The 15,992-nt window shown below is 36.3% G+C and overlaps 1 protein-coding gene across 27 annotated transcripts in view; it reads right to left on the bottom strand.

Moving 5' to 3' along the window:
* Window positions 1-15,992, bottom strand: part of IMMP2L (inner mitochondrial membrane peptidase subunit 2) — a 958,924-nt gene that overhangs the window by 852,201 nt on the left and 90,731 nt on the right. The window contains exon 5 of one of the 27 annotated variants that reach the window (XM_086396590.1): window positions 2,511-2,861. The exons of the other annotated variants lie outside the window; for them this stretch is intronic. Coding sequence (XP_086252716.1) covers window positions 2,780-2,861 — 82 coding nt within the window. The 3' untranslated portion in view covers window positions 2,511-2,779. Of the gene's footprint in view, window positions 1-2,510; window positions 2,862-15,992 lie in introns of those variants that run through there. 27 annotated transcript variants of the gene reach the window in all.

Genomic DNA, 15,992 nt, shown 5'->3' on the forward strand with positions numbered 1-15,992 from the left:
CGATACTGAAGCAAAAGCTCCAATACTTTGGCCACCTGGTGCAAACAGCCGATTCATTTGAAAAGACCCTGATGCTGGGAAAGATTGAGGGCAGGAGGAGAAGGGGGTGACAGAGAATGAGATGGTTGGATGGCATCATCAACTCAATGGACATGAGTTTGAGCAAACTCTGGGAGATGGTGAAGGACAGGGAACCTTGGCATACTGCAGTCCATGGGGTTGCAAAGAGACACAACTGAGCGACTGAAAAACAGCAACAATTTGTGTTTTTATATAAGCGCTTATTTATTAACACATCAAAATATTTTATCAACATCCCCAAAGAAGCTCAACTTAGAAATCAGAGTACTAGCTTTGAGTTGACTGGTAGCTATAGAGTTCATTGTTATAAAACCAGACTGACTGGCTGACCTTGTGACTAGTTAGTAGAAAGGCCCAGTGGCCAAGAGCACAGATCTGAGGTGAGAAAGCCCTGGTCAGGGTCCTCACTCCCACACTTAATGACCTTGGGCATGTTAAAGTCGCCATATGCCAGAGGTTCCTCACTGTAAAATAATAGTTCTTACCTTCCATGATATTGGAAAGATTAAATGAGATGATATGTACAAAGTATTTAGGACAATCATAATAGGACAATTCCTGACACACAGCAAATGCTCAAACACTTTCAGTTCTAAAACTTCCAATTGTATATAATCAGTCCAGAACTACATACAGTTCCATAAAAGATCATTTTTATAACATTCTGAATAACTCTCTTAATTATTACCTGGGAATGTGGGCCAGTTCTTTGACTTCCCTTAGCCTTGGCATTCTCACGAGTAAAACAAGCATAGTATAGTTTCAAGGGCTCCTTGTGATGTTCAAATGAAACAGTGAATATATAAAGCCCAAAATGAGTACAAGGGGCCATTCTTGTTGTTATACCCCAGACTCTGGACTAGGAATAACATGTGATGGTGGTAAGAAAATAATGTAGGGTCTAAATTTCCACAATAGTAGGAGACAAGGGTTCAATCCCTGGGTCAGAAAATCCACTGGAGAAGAGAATGGCTACCAACTCCATTATTCTTGCCTGGAGAATCCCATGGACAGATGAGCCAGGGGGGTCGCTGGAGAGTTGAACACAACTCAGCGACTAAAGAACAAAAACATGCTTAGTAATCCTTCACAGGGAACCTGGAACACAGTCTGGGATGTGGGGAAGCATTTCTTTCTCCTTAAAAATTAACAGAAAAAATGGCATGAAGAGCTTAAACTTTGGAGTTAAATAAATTTGAGTCAAATCTGGTTCTGTCACATACTAGGTAAATGGATGGAATCAAGCAAATTATTTCTCTAAGCCTCAACTTAATTATCTGTAAACAGAAAAATAACAATATCTGCTTCATGATACTGTTTAAGAAAAAAGAGGGATAATGTTTAAAAGGTATTTAGCAGAGTATCTAGAAGATTGTATGTGCCAAATAAATGGTAGTAACTGTTGTTTTTAAAAAAAAAAAAAAAAGATTAATTTTACTTTAAAGGAAGTATTCTGTGGCAGTTACAGTTTGGGACTTTTTTCTCCTCCTACTTACAACTCTCACTGCTCATATTCACTTTACCATTATACTGGTGATTTTAGAAAATAAGTTTTCACCGATGACCCATGTTTACATTAAAACAATATATGCTGAATCTTGAGTTCATGTCTGAACTTGCTTGGAATTATAGAGATGAGAAGGTATCACTACCATTTTAAATATGATTATTGGCTATTATCTTGCTTTCCTTTTAAGACAAGGGCAAAACATTTTTACTATATGCAGAAACATTCCTGTTGACAATTTATTCATCACTGTTTATGACCTGCAGTTTTCTTTCAAATCAAGCAATTAGATTTTACACAAACTTCCATAAAATAGCAGCAAAAATGACTTCCTCAGCATATTTAGTATTTTTTTTAAGGTTTCCCAGATCTAACACCCTCCAATTAATATTTATCTTCTTCCTCCCAACATCAATGACTATGCTGCCTAAGGGAAGCCCCATGCCACCTAAGGCACATGAGGTTAGTAATAAGATTGGGCTGGATGAAATAATACATTGCATTATAAAGAATGAACATCTCATCCAAATGAAATATGCTAGGAGACTAAAGAGGCTAGGAGACAACTAATTGTAATAATATTAAGAAACAGGTAACAAGTCATTCTTTCTCAATGCAACTAGATCTACTAACTGCCATAGCTACTTTCTACTTACATTAGTATTACCTCAGGGGATCTATTGTTTTCCTATAAAAGTCAGCCAAGCTGAACAGCTTAACTAAGGTATTTCTCTATATTAGTTTCCAAGTACAGAAAGTATATCTGTAAATAAAACATACATCATTCATTGCCGCCAAGATGTTATTAATTCTTGCTGCTCAGAAACTGAAATCGCTATACAGGCCTTCTTTTACAGGGAAGCAAAGAAATCTGATTGTTAACCTAGCTTTGAGTATCACATAAGCAGACCATGTATTTTCCCATTTATTATGAGTGTCCAAGTGCTGTCAAGCCATACTATCCACACTTGATGCCTAGTTTCTTCCACTAATATAAAATTCCATCTTTAAGATAAATTTAGGTCTTAAAAGAGTTTCAGAGGAAAGGAAAATACTGAAGAGTATGTCTAGGGTTAAAGATAGAATAGTAGTCTAGGACTTACATGCCACACAAGAGAACAAATGGACCTGGTAGAAGTTTTGACAGGAAAAGGGTACGATCCAACTGTGCTCGGAACTTTGGAAGCAATATCAAAAATGTATTAGAGGAAACAAAGTAAGAGAGACACCATGTGGGATTTTACCACGGGTGGGAGGGACATGAAGTAAAACACTGCAAAAAAAGAGAAAATAAAAATATTCAGTATGCACTTCATAGGTAAACCCAAAAATATTGAGTATCTAATTGTATGTAGATAATAAAAAATAAATTAAAAAAGGAAGAAGCTGAAGATTATAGTAAAGTCTCTAACTTTGACTTGTAACCAAATATGGCGAGGTCAAGAATCAAAATAACATACTGTATTGGTGTTTTTCCTTCTGGCTTACTTCACTCTGTATAATAGGCTCCAGTTTCATCCACCTCATTAGAACTGATTCAAATGTATTCTTTTTAATGGCTGAGTAATACTCCATTGTGTATATGTACCACTGCTTTCTTATCCATTCATCTGCTGATGGACATCTAGGTTGCTTCCATGTCCTGACTATTATAAACAGTGCTGCAATGAACATTGGGGTACACGTGTCTCTTTCCCTTCTGGTTTCCTCAGTGTGTATGCCCAGCAGTGGGATTGCTGGATCATAAGGCAGTTCTATTTCCAGTTTTTTAAGGGATCTCCACACTGTTCTCCATAGTGGCTGTACTAGTTTGCATTCCCACCAACAGTGTAAGAGGGTTCCCTTTTCTCCACACCCTCTCCAGCATTTATTGCTTGTAGACTTTTGGATCGCAGCCATTCTGACTGGTGTGAAATGGTACCTCATAGTGGTTTTGATTTGCATTTCTCTGATAATGAGTGATGTTGAGCATCTTTTCATGTGTTTGTTAGCCCTCTGTATGTCTTCTTTGGAGAAATGTCTATTTAGTTCTTTGGCCCATTTTTTGATTGGGTCATTAATTTTTCTGGAGTTGAGCTGTAGGAGTTGCTTGTATATTTTTGAGATTAGTTGTTTGTCAGTTGCTTCATTTTAAAGAGTGAAGTAAGCCAGAAGGAAAAACACCAATACAGTATACTAACGCATATGTATGGAATTTAGAAAGATGGTACCAATAACCCTGTGTATGAGACAGCAAAAGAGACACTGATGTATAGAACAGTCTTATGGACTCTGTTGCAGAGGGAGAGGGTGGGAAGATTTGGGAGAATAGCATTGAAACATGTAAAATATCATGTATGAAACGAGATGCCAGTCCAGGTTCGATGCAGAATACTGGATGCTTGGGGCTAGTGCACTGGGATGACCCAGAGGGATGGTATGGGGAGGGAGGAGGGAGGAGGGTTCAGGATGGGGAACACATGTATACCTGTGGCGGATTCATTTTGATATTTGGCAAAACTAATACAACTATGTAAAGTTTAAAAATAAAATAAAGTTAAAATAAATTAATTAATTAATTTTAAAAAAAAAGAATCAAAATAATAACCAGGGGAAGAAAAGTTTGGTATGGAGCAAATACTAGGTTGGGTTGGAATAATTCACAGAGTATCATCGTACAGATATATCCAATACATAGCTAAAAGTATAGGCTTGATTCTTAGGCAAGAAGTCAAGGACACTGGGCAAAGGAAACAGAAAATAGATCCAAGAGAAGAATCAGCAAAACACAGAACTCAGGGAATAACCAAGACAGAGGAGTGCCGTATATGACAAGGGACAGGGAAGTTTCAAGGAGAAAGTATTTACAATGCCTGAGTTAGCTATGGTATCAGGAAACATTCATACTGTGGCCACTGTATTTAGCACCAAGAAGGTACGGGAACTTTTTCAAGGAGTTTCTGTCCAGTACTGAATATAGAAGTCTGATTTCACTAAACTAAGGAAGTAAGTTAAGGAACTCAAGAGAACTCAGGCCACTGTTTTCTGGATGTTTGAAAATAAAGAGAAAATGTGCCGATTCAGCTCTAAGCTCTGTCACTACGGAACAGAAAAGGGGAGAAAACAAGAGGAATTGAAGGTGATTCTAATGTTCCTAAACTGGATTGATGGGCAGTGATATAAAGATCCAATAATCTCAGCTGCACAGTCCAGTAGAGTAGCCATGAGCTTCCATGAAGCTACCGAACACTGGAAAAGGAGTTAGTCCCGAGTTGAGATGCACTCTTGGAAAGCCACACCAGATTTATAACTTAGCATCTCAAACATGGTAAAATATCTCATTAATAGTTTAATATTAATTACATGTGGAAATAATATTTAGGATACTACACTGAGCTAAATAATTATTAAAATTAATTTCACCTCTTTTTAGTTTGGCAATGTGCCAAGTAGACAATTTAAAATTACATATATAGCTCACATTGTATTTTTATTAGATATCCCTGATCTAGAGAATGAATACTGGAATTGGAATAAGAGTAGGAATCAAAAAGTTTCTGTTGAAACCAGCCCTTCTATTTCACTTTAGGATAAAAGTTTATGATATGGTCACCCAGGACAATGTCATGACAATGTAACTTAAGAAACTTAGGTCCTAGCTGATGAGGTGGCTTACTCAGGTTCTCTGGCTAGTCAGAAGCAGAACTCAAACTAGAACCCACACATGAGTATTACTTCTATTATTCCACCTCTTGAAATGTCAGTGAAAATTTTAAAAGTCTGAATTTTAAAAAAGGTAATAGCAGCTTGGCTGTAATATATATCCCATTCTATGCCACATCTAATAAAATCACTTACAGCAAAAAACACAACCTCGAAACATTAAAATCATGACCTCAGTAAAAACAGCATCCTATGTTCACCACTCAATCCATATTGGAACTAATCTTTTAAGATACCCATGCTAGGTTTTGCTTTTATTTGGGGCATATATGCACTCCGAATTTATTTCAACACAATTCCACATTAGTTTTAAAGACAGTATCATCCATTCAAGTATATGTCTCTTAAAAAATAGGTTTAAGAAAAAAATTGAAAAAGCTCAAATAATTTACTTCTCAATTCCTGTATTATTGTCTGCCATTCATGAATGGTAACTCAATAAACTAAACTAAGTTTTTAGTGCAATACTCATGAGAAGTTAAAAATTACTATGTTCAAAGCATAGCTACAGTATATAATACACTATATTTCAAATTCTTACAGAATTTAAAGTCCAACTTTGTCCAATGAAACCTTAAAAGTTCATTCAATCTCTATGTTACAGGTTAGCCAGTTTCACCAATAATTATAACCAACCAAAAATCTCTAGTTATAATTTCTTCAATATTCCAAGCTCCTATAAATCTGTTTATATTTCCCATTTAAAAATGGGTGTAATCGTATTGTTAATGACCTGTTCTTTTAGAGCTAATTTTCCATAAGAAACTGAAAAAATAAACTTACTGCTTTCAACAGTACATAGTACTAAATTTTGTGAAATAGTTTAATAAGCTATGACTGCCAAAATGATGATAGCTATTTTCATTGTAGAGTTACTGCTCCAAAATGCAGTGCTGAAAAATGAAGATTATTTGATTAGGCAGCATGTTTATTTCATTTTGTATATACACACCCTGTATTTATTTTAACAAAGAAAGCTACTATTGGTATTCCAAAATGACATGATTGAGAGAAATAAAGAATGCCAGCTTCCACCTCTTGTCTATGTGCTGCTCTCTCAATGCACCAGGCTGATAAAAGGCTGATACAAATCTAGCTAATGTCTTCAGGCATGCACATACCAATTGCGTTTTCCAAAGGGGCATTTTCCATTTTGATCCACATGTTTGCATTTCTTTGCTTGCTGTTTGTGACCCCTCTTCACATAACTGGAATTAGTGTGCTCACCTATTTCAAAGATTCCAGATTCCTGTATGGCAGGCTGTCCATCGGCTCCAGATACCACATTTAAAGCAGAGCTTCAGCACATTTTTAAAGACTTTTCCAGTTTGCCCTGCTTGTACTGGCCTCTTTCAGCTTACTACACAGAGCAGATGCTAGGTGTCCACTGTCATCTACTCCTGCAACCGTAACCCGGCATGGTGCTACAGAGGCTCACTGCTCCTTCAGTGCGTGCAGAGCCCGTCACAGCGTTATACATGCCAACCCACTGCACAGGAAGAGAAACTTGCAATTCATGGTGAGGAAAGTGCATAAGTATCTGTGATACACTCAGTATCAATATTCAATAAAATTTTTACTGCAAGCAACATATTACAGGCCTTCAGTTTGGTAAAGAGTCTATATTCTACTGTGGAGGATTTTTATTTCCTTAACTCTCAAAGCATCACTAAGATAAAGTCAAAAAATTCAAGAATGGTCTTCCCTTTTTAACTACAGAGCTAGTGAAAACCTGGCCATATTTAGGACTTCTGATACAGCTTAACACATGATTCAGACATTGTTATATTCCTATGAGGTGAAGCTTTGACACCTTGTTCAACAAACCTACTTAACCACTTCTCCCACACAGCTATTCACTCTTGCCTCAAAATTCTTACACATGCCACCTCCTCTCCATGCCTCAAAATTGTTACACATGCCATCTCCGAAACTCTTTTGCTTCTCTGGTCAAGCATTAACCACCCCATCTTTAAAATCAGATTTCAAATTCACACCTACTTTTCTTTCAGTGCTTCTCCCTTCACTAACTCATTACTTTCAGTATCCTATCAATAGCAGTTTCTATGGTTCTATAAACTCACATACACCTGGTATCTCTGCTGTGGCTACTTTAATCATAAGATACATATAGATAGGAACTATGTCTGCCATTTCTGTTGCACCACCTGACAACATTTTCCACAAGTGATATGCTATTAAACCAGATAATTTTAAAACCTGTAAGCCCTCATGTGAAGTGTTTACCAATTTTGATGATATAAATACTCCCACCATGGCTAATTTCAAGCAACCAACATAAAGTTGCTGAATCTTGGGATAGGAAGATATGGGTACTCTGACTCTGGAACCAGAACAAAGCATTGTACCATGCTCACCACAACTCCTGAGTAATACTGAATATTAAGTTTCCCCTTCTGATAGGCCCACCTACTACATTTTCAACAATTTTCAAAAATGTCTCTTTTCAATTTGAGCTCATTCAAAACACATCTATCTAGTGAAATCATAAATTACATGAGGGAAGATGCTTTTCTTGTCTATTTTCTTTACAGCTGTAAAAATGGCTAGTTCTGGGCCCAGAGTAAACACTGAAAAATTAATTGCCAAATGAATTAATTGTCAATAATTTAAATATAGGAAAACACTATGTAAAATCCAGTAGGAGTTGCTATATGCCTCCCATCATAAAATAAATTTAACCTACATGTGAAAATAAAATAATCATACAGAAAAGAACTATCAAGTTAAAAGATACCTTAGAAATTATCGGGTGTGATCCCTTCATTTTATTAAAAAGGAAAACCTTTCCACAGTAGTTAATTGACAAGTTAATTGACATGCAGTCCCACAGTGCCAGAGGAAGCCTAGAACTCAGGTCTCTTGGTATCTGGTCCAAATCTTTTTTGACTAGGTAATCATTAACTGCCCCTTGGGTTATTACCTATTTGAGCTATTAACCTATTGGGAAACTGCTAACATTTTGAAAAGCAGACTTTTTCACTGTATATTAATGTTGAAAACCAACACAGAAAAGCGTTTGATAGAATATCTAATAAAAGAAAACCCAAACTAATTGTAAGACTATCAGTGACAAAGACAGATTATAATTATATAGTTCTGTATAAATCAAACGACATTTTCCTCAACATAGCATCATAGGAGCTGAGATTAGCCCAATTTCTATATTCATACCATCTTTAAATTTGGAATCATCTATGAACTTAATTATCTTGGTTACTATTACCTCTGATCATTAGTACAGAGGTCATATAAAATTAGTCCTTATATTGACTCCAAAAATTACCACCAAGATCTTCCCTTAATTCAGAAGCATAAGAAGCTTTAAAAATGGCCAGGAATCTACTGTCTTTAAAAGTTTAATTTATTTATATATATATGTGTGTATATATAATTATACATATGTTATTAGGTTAATTAGAAGTGTATCTCAGTTATGGTCTTATTAAAAACACCTAAGTAAAAATTCTAAATATTGTGTAAAGAAAGATTTTTTCTTCCAAGAATTATAATATTCTATACTGAATTTCTGTGAATGAGTCAAGTAGGTTGATAGTCTCTAAAGTTGTTTCTACTATGAAACAGATGAGTAAAGCAGAATCCAAGTGTAAATAACCAGTAATATATATAGTGAAAATTACAGTATTTTAACAAGTGACAGATGTTACATATGCTTCTCATGAGAAATCCTTTATCCATTTCATTATTTGCTACCATTTTAAAAATCCACAATAAAATTAAAGTGCTAAATGTGCTATTTCCTCCCTGAAAATAACCAAAATCCCCACCCTCTCCATTCCTAGACCAAAAGTGAATATTTGAAGATAACTGCAGCAGATGAAGTTCATTAGCCAATGTTCCCCTAACACCTAAGGCAGTTTTCTGATTTTTTTGGTATGATCTTATTACTGTCTAATTATCCATATTGCTTTTCTTCCTTTTTGTTAAACAGAAATTCACAGAAGCAGTTTAACCTTTCATTTAGAATCATTAAATACACCCCCCTCCTTCACTGATAATTGGCCTCTTTATTAACTGATTTCTCCTGTTGATTTATTACATATCTTTTTCTTTTTTTTGCCAAATTTGTATCCATTCTGTTAATACATTCTTTACCTTCTTTCAACTCGATTAACACACTGTCATTGTTACCAAAGCTTTCCTATTATTTCTTCAAGTTCTTACTGCTCTTTAAAGATCCTCTAGTAGAATAATGAATTCTTAATAACCTGGAACATTTTGATGATTCATACTTAATTGTATAGTACAATTTACATGAGACATACAACTAACACTTAAATGTTTCCTATTGTGTTGTTAACACTCTACAGTAACTTTGCAGCAATCCAAATACACAAGTCTTTGCAATGTAACTTATGACCTCTAAAAGCACAGAGAGCCATATTACAATTATCATATTCATAGCCAAACCAAACTGAGTCAGCCTCTGTCAGCAGTTTCCATACAGTTTTTAATAAAATGAAACAGATACTTGTGCCTTCAGTAAATATCAATGTGACCTCTAAACGTGAGTAAACCGGTCACTAGATTATGCAAGGAGTAACCTTTCATAATAATGAGTCATTGAGGCTTCTCTCTAATGGAAATAAACAATTGCCAAAAAAAAAAAGGTATTTCTGTTCTTGGAAAGAATGTTTTCCTGAACTCCAAAACACTGATAAAGTTTGGTGGCTGTCACTTTAAGCCCTCTCCCTTTCTTATCAGCCACAGACACATTTCCCAGCAATGCCACCTCCTCTCATCAAAAACAGTGCTTTTGCTTGTTTGTTTTTGTAAAAGGAAAAAAAAAAAAAAAAAAACAGGAAGGTAGCTATTGACCTTAGATCAAATAAGGTGATATTGAAGTTCTGAGATTTCTTCCACTTTTACAGGACTTAAGCTATGAAATGGAATATGGGATCTAGGATCATTTTTTTTTTTTTCTAAGAACAGGTGCACAGAGTATTGACTGGTGCAAAGTGCGTATGAAGTCGACAAAAGAGATGGAAGCAACCAGAACTAGATTAACCAGTGGAGCCAAAAACTCAACACCCACGATAAAGGACAACAGAGAAAGAAATAGAAGATGTCTATAGCTTTCGTATTCTGAATAATTTTAAACAAAAAAAAAATTTTGTGCTCATCCTCTTGTAAAATACCTGCCTGCCAACTTTAGATTTTTCGATTTTCAATCATTTCAACTGAAGACGATCTTAATAAGCATATATTCATCTGATTTCTTAGACAAAAAAAGCCCTGGTGTTCAAAGTCCCCTTATCTGTTATAAACTGTCTGTTTAATGTATCTACAGAGTAGTTAAGAAAACCTCTCCCAGGTCACTCAGCCACTTAGTGACTGAAAACAGCTAAAAGGAGCAATATTTTCTGAAGCCTATTCTTATATCTGGGGCTTCCCTAGTGGCTCAGTTGGTAAAGAATTTGCCTGCAATGCAGGAGACCATGGCTCAATCCCTGGGTCAGGAAGATCCCCTAGAGAAGGAGAAGGTAACCCACTTCAGTACTCTTGCCTGGAAAATTCCTTGGATAGAAGACAGAGATGCCTGGTGGGCTACAGTCCCTGGGTTCACAAGAGTCAGATATGACTTAGCAACTAAACCATCACCACTCTTACATTCTTGTACAAAGCAACTTGCAGGTTAAGGCTTACAGGTTTGTTTTACATAAAAGAAAATAATTTTTAATTACTTAGGCAAGTGGTTAATAAAATTTTTCAAATACTTAGTAAGAGTCTTCTATAAAAGTTCATCTCTTTATACATTCTAAGGGTAGTATTAGAACTATTTGCATCTTTCCATTGCTAAACACAATTTTATATTGCCACTCTAACAAATTAAAAAAAATGAAGGGATTTAAAGTTAAAATAACAGCCATTTAAAATTTAAAAAGCTCATGTCCTCCAGGACTGCAGTCTGGCAAATTCAGCTGGGTACTCCACTTGGAGTCTCCAAAGGCCCAAATCAAGCTGTAGGCAACTCTGGGTCCTTCTCTAGAGACTGGGGTAGAGTCCATTTCCAGGCTCATTAGCTTGTTGGCAAAATTCAATTCTGTGTATGACTGGCCTTTGGCAAGAGTTCATTCTTAGTTCCTAGAGGTAGCCTGTTTTCTTCTTCTCATGGTCCTTGAATCGTCAAAGCCAGCAAAAGTGCATGGAAGAGTTCCCATTCTCTGGCTCTCTCTGACTTGTTCCACTGCACTTTCCTCACTTCCGCCTCTGCCTGCTTTTAAAGACTCATGTGACTACATTGGACCCACCTGAATAATCTAGGCTAGCTTCTGCTCTTAAGGATTCCTGAGACAACATGGATTGGGCTCACCTCGATAACCTAGGCTAGCCTCCTCCCTTTAAGGTCAACTGAAGGTCAACCTTAATTACAACCACAAAGTCCCTTTGCCAATACAAGGTAACGTATCCATGGGCACAATATCTCAACATATTCTCTGTCCTAGGTATTAGGCATGGAAACTTGAGGACCAAAATTCTGCCTACTATAGCTAGCACCTATTTTATTGATGTAACCTTAAAGAAATGTGACTTTTTTTTTAAACAGATCATATTGTTCAAACTTAACAACTCTAACAAAAATGTAAATTTTCACCCTTAATATTTATCCATCCATTTCCAAGAATGACTCAGATTGGCCCTGTTTATATGCAGTGCCTACCAGTGAACCAATCACCCATGGCCTAGATATTTCCTAACTGACCTATCACCCAGTTCATAATCCTCCCCCTGCTGCTGCTGCTAAGTCGCTTCAGTCGTGTCCGACTCTGTGAGACCCCAGAGACGACAGCCCACCAGGCTCCCCCATCCCTGGGATTCTCTAGGCAAGAACACTGGAGTGGGTTGCCATTTCCTTCTCCAATGCATGAAAAGAGAAAAGTGAAGGCGAAGTCACTCAGTCATGTCTGACTCCTAGCGACCCCATGGACTGCAGCCCACCAGGCTCCTCCATCCATGGATTTTCCAGGCAAGAGTACTGGAGTGGGGTGCCATTGCCTTCTCCCAATCCTCCCCCTAGTTGTCTCTAATTTGCATTAAACTGATCTAGCTCTTCAGTTACACTAGTTTTTGTCTCTAGAATCCCTTTCAATTCTTCTTCTATATTCTCATTCTCTAATAAACTCTATCTTTTCATCAATTTTTAATATATTGATTATAATTATTTTATACATCATGTCCAATAACTCCAAAAACTAGAACACCATGAGAGTGTTTCTACTGTTTCCTGTTTTATATTTTTAAAATCTTGGACCTGGTTTGTGATACGCATGGTAATTTTTTATAAAATGTGAGGTACTGTGTGTAAAACTTATAGAGACTCTGCATGATGTCTCCTGCTTCCGGCAATAACAGATAGTTAAAGTGAAGGCATATTACCTTAAAATCAAGATTGAGTTTATCAAAGGCTGCATTGTAATTTTTGTAACTTAGAGTCTATTTCTAGTTCTCCCTAACTCCTAGGACATGGCCTTTAGGGGATTCCAATTAAAAGTTGAAAACGCTTCACCAGGGTCCTGCATATGCCTGAATTCTACTTCGTGACTTCTTACCCCTGTGAAACTGCCAAAAATTATGCCTAGTACCTCCCATCTTAGCCTCCACTGCTTCACTTCTCAGCCTCATGGCATGAGCTGTTTATAAAGTGACAAAAACCCAAGATGAGAAGTGGCACTAAATACAGGGCTCACCTCAGTGTGTTGCTCCACTCTGGGATCTTTCCTCCTTGGTAGTACTATAATGCCTTTAGATATTCTTTTTAACGGTGTTTTCTCATTTTCTCAATATGGGCCTTAGTTTGAAACAAACTAGCCTATCATATTTGAAGAAATCAGATACTGATTGATCTCAGTGGTCTCCGTTTATGTGTGCATACATATCTTATTGATTCCAAAAGTATTAAAGATGGGTTGACATACATATGGGATAGCTAATTTTTTGTGTATTATATTTTCTGCTTGAAAGCTCAACTATTTACTTCTTAAATTTTTAAGTTGTTCCTTTGTTAGAATTATTATTTAAAGCTTATATTCAAAATGCTTCTCCTTCACAGTTCAACCTGACACCTTAAATATAACAAACAACAAGCATTTAGGAGTGTCTTTTCTGTAAATGCTGTCCTGCACTTTTTTTTTTTTTTTTTTTAAGTAGGGTAACAGTGTCCTCAGAGACTGGTTTTTTTCCACAATAAAAATAAAAAGTTACAAACATAAGTACCACTATTTCATGGACTGCTGCCTATATAACTTCGTTCTTTGACAACTTCTAGTCATCTCTCAGAGAATATAAGATTTATGAAAAGGGTTGAGCAGAGGCTATGGATAGCTCCTATAGTTACATTACCATAAAATCTCAATAATTCAAAATTGAAATTTATGATCACTGAAACATCTCTAAGCTATAATTTGTCTCTGAACTAAGAAAATGTTTTATTGCATAATTAAATGTATAAAAATTGTGAAGGCAATTTATCCTGCTCAAGAAAGGAAATTGCTTTTAAGGAGCACCTTAAGGTTACCAACTTTCTATCTACATGCCTCTAAATAGTATTTATAAAATCAATTTAATCTAGATCAAATAATAGCAAATAAAACTTACACTATCTCATTTTTTAAGTATCATTTGTAAATACACATAGTAATGGATACAGATTATTATGGGTAATTGAAAGTGCCAAAATCTAAATCTCTCATCAAAATAAATTACAGCCCAAGACTTCACTCTCCAGCATTTTGAATACCAGTTAATTAAAAACAATGAACAAAAGCCTAGGCACTTCCTCCTATCTATAGAACCTTTCTCTTAAAGTCATGTTCTTTCTAGATTTGTGTTCCTGAAATGTACAATATTAACTACAAACAAAAAAAAAAGGCTCTCAACCAAAAAAATCAGGAATAAGTACAATGGAAAGACTAGATAAGTATTCACGATTATATTCTCCCAGCTCAACAGATTAAATGGCTTTTCATACAATTATAAGTCATTATTCAGTATTATCATTGCCCTGGGCATTTGTTACAAAACATGAATTTCGTGTTTTAGCAGACTGCAGTTAATTTCCAATGGTGGGTCAAGGGACCTTTAAAGATTTACAAGCACTCAAGACACAAAGGAACTAGCACCTTTCTTTTTTTCCGCAAAGGCTCTTTTCTATTTCATCTATTTCCCTGGCTCACATCTTCATAACTCTTTGCATATTTACTGCTACAGATGTAGCCATCACAGAAAGTGGCAATTAGCTTAGCATATTGCAAACCAGCTGTCAAAATTGTATGCAGATTCTATATTTATAATAAAGTATTATTGCTATTAATGAAGAGACTACATTTCAGAAACAAGTGTATCAGAAATTTCATGGGATAATCCAATTGATGTAGAGATGCAAGGGCTTGTGTGACTTCTTTGCTAAGAATGAGTAAGGATCCTCAACTAAACCATCACCTCTATATACAGAGGCTTTACAGTTTGACAGTCAAGAACACTGGATTTGATGGGAAGCCCTTCAAACCTTCATTCTTCCATTTACCTGTCAGCTATATGATCTTAAACAAGTTACTTGACCTCTTTGTACCTCAGTGTTCTCACCTATAAATGGGACTAAACACATACCTACTTTACTAGGGTTTATTTTAATGAAGATTAAATAAAAATGAATATAGAATTCAGTATTGGGACTGGAAAATGATAAACAATCAATAAATATTAAAATTGTTGTGAAGCACGTAAAAGAGATGCTCAATTATAATTATTAGTAAAATATAAATCAAACCTACAATGGGATATTATATCACACTGATATAATAAAGTGTGATAAGTGAAAAGTGAAGTGAAAGTGAAAGTGAAGTCGCTCAGTCATGTCCGACTCTTTGCAACCCCATGGACTGTATGTAGCCTACCAGGCTCCTCTGTCCATGGGATTTTCCAGGCAAGAGTACTGGAGTGGGTTGCTATTTCCTTCTCCAGGGGACCCTCCTGACCCAGGGATCGAACTTGGGTCTCCCACATTGTAGGCAGATGCTTTACCATCTGAGCCACCAGGGAAGTCCAATTATTAGTAAAATATAAATCAAACATACAATGGGATATTATATCACAGTGATCAGAATGGCTATCAACAAAAATTCTACAAACAATAAATGCTGGGGAGGGTGTGGAGAAAAGGGAACCCTCCTATACTGTTGGTGGGAATGTAAACTGATGAACCCACTATGGAAAACAATATGGAGGTTACTTAAGAAACTAAAAATAGAGCTACCATATGATACAACGAAGATCATGGCATCTGGTCCCATCACTTCATGGCAGATAGATGGGGAAACAGTGGAAATGATGGCTGACTTTCTTTTTCTGGGCTCCAAAATCACTGCAGATGGTGACTGCAGCCATGAAATTAAAAGACGCTTACTCTTTGGAAGGAAAGTTATGACCAACCTAGATACCATATTGAAAAGCAGAGACTTTACTTTGCCAACAAATGTCCATCTAGTCAAGGCTATGGTTTTTCCAGTGGTCATGTACGGATGTGAGAGTTGGACTGTGAAGAAAGCTGAGCGCCGAAGAATTGATGGTTTTGAACTGTGGTGTTGGAGAAGACTCTTGAGAGTCCCTTGGACTGCAAGGAGATCCAACCAGTCCATTCTAAAGGAGATCAGTCCTGGGTGCT

This window comes from Bos grunniens, chromosome 4 (genome assembly GCF_055505025.1).
Source record: "Bos grunniens cultivar Pamir isolate PY7600 chromosome 4, Bosgru_T2T1.0, whole genome shotgun sequence".
NCBI lineage: Eukaryota > Metazoa > Chordata > Mammalia > Artiodactyla > Bovidae > Bos > Bos grunniens.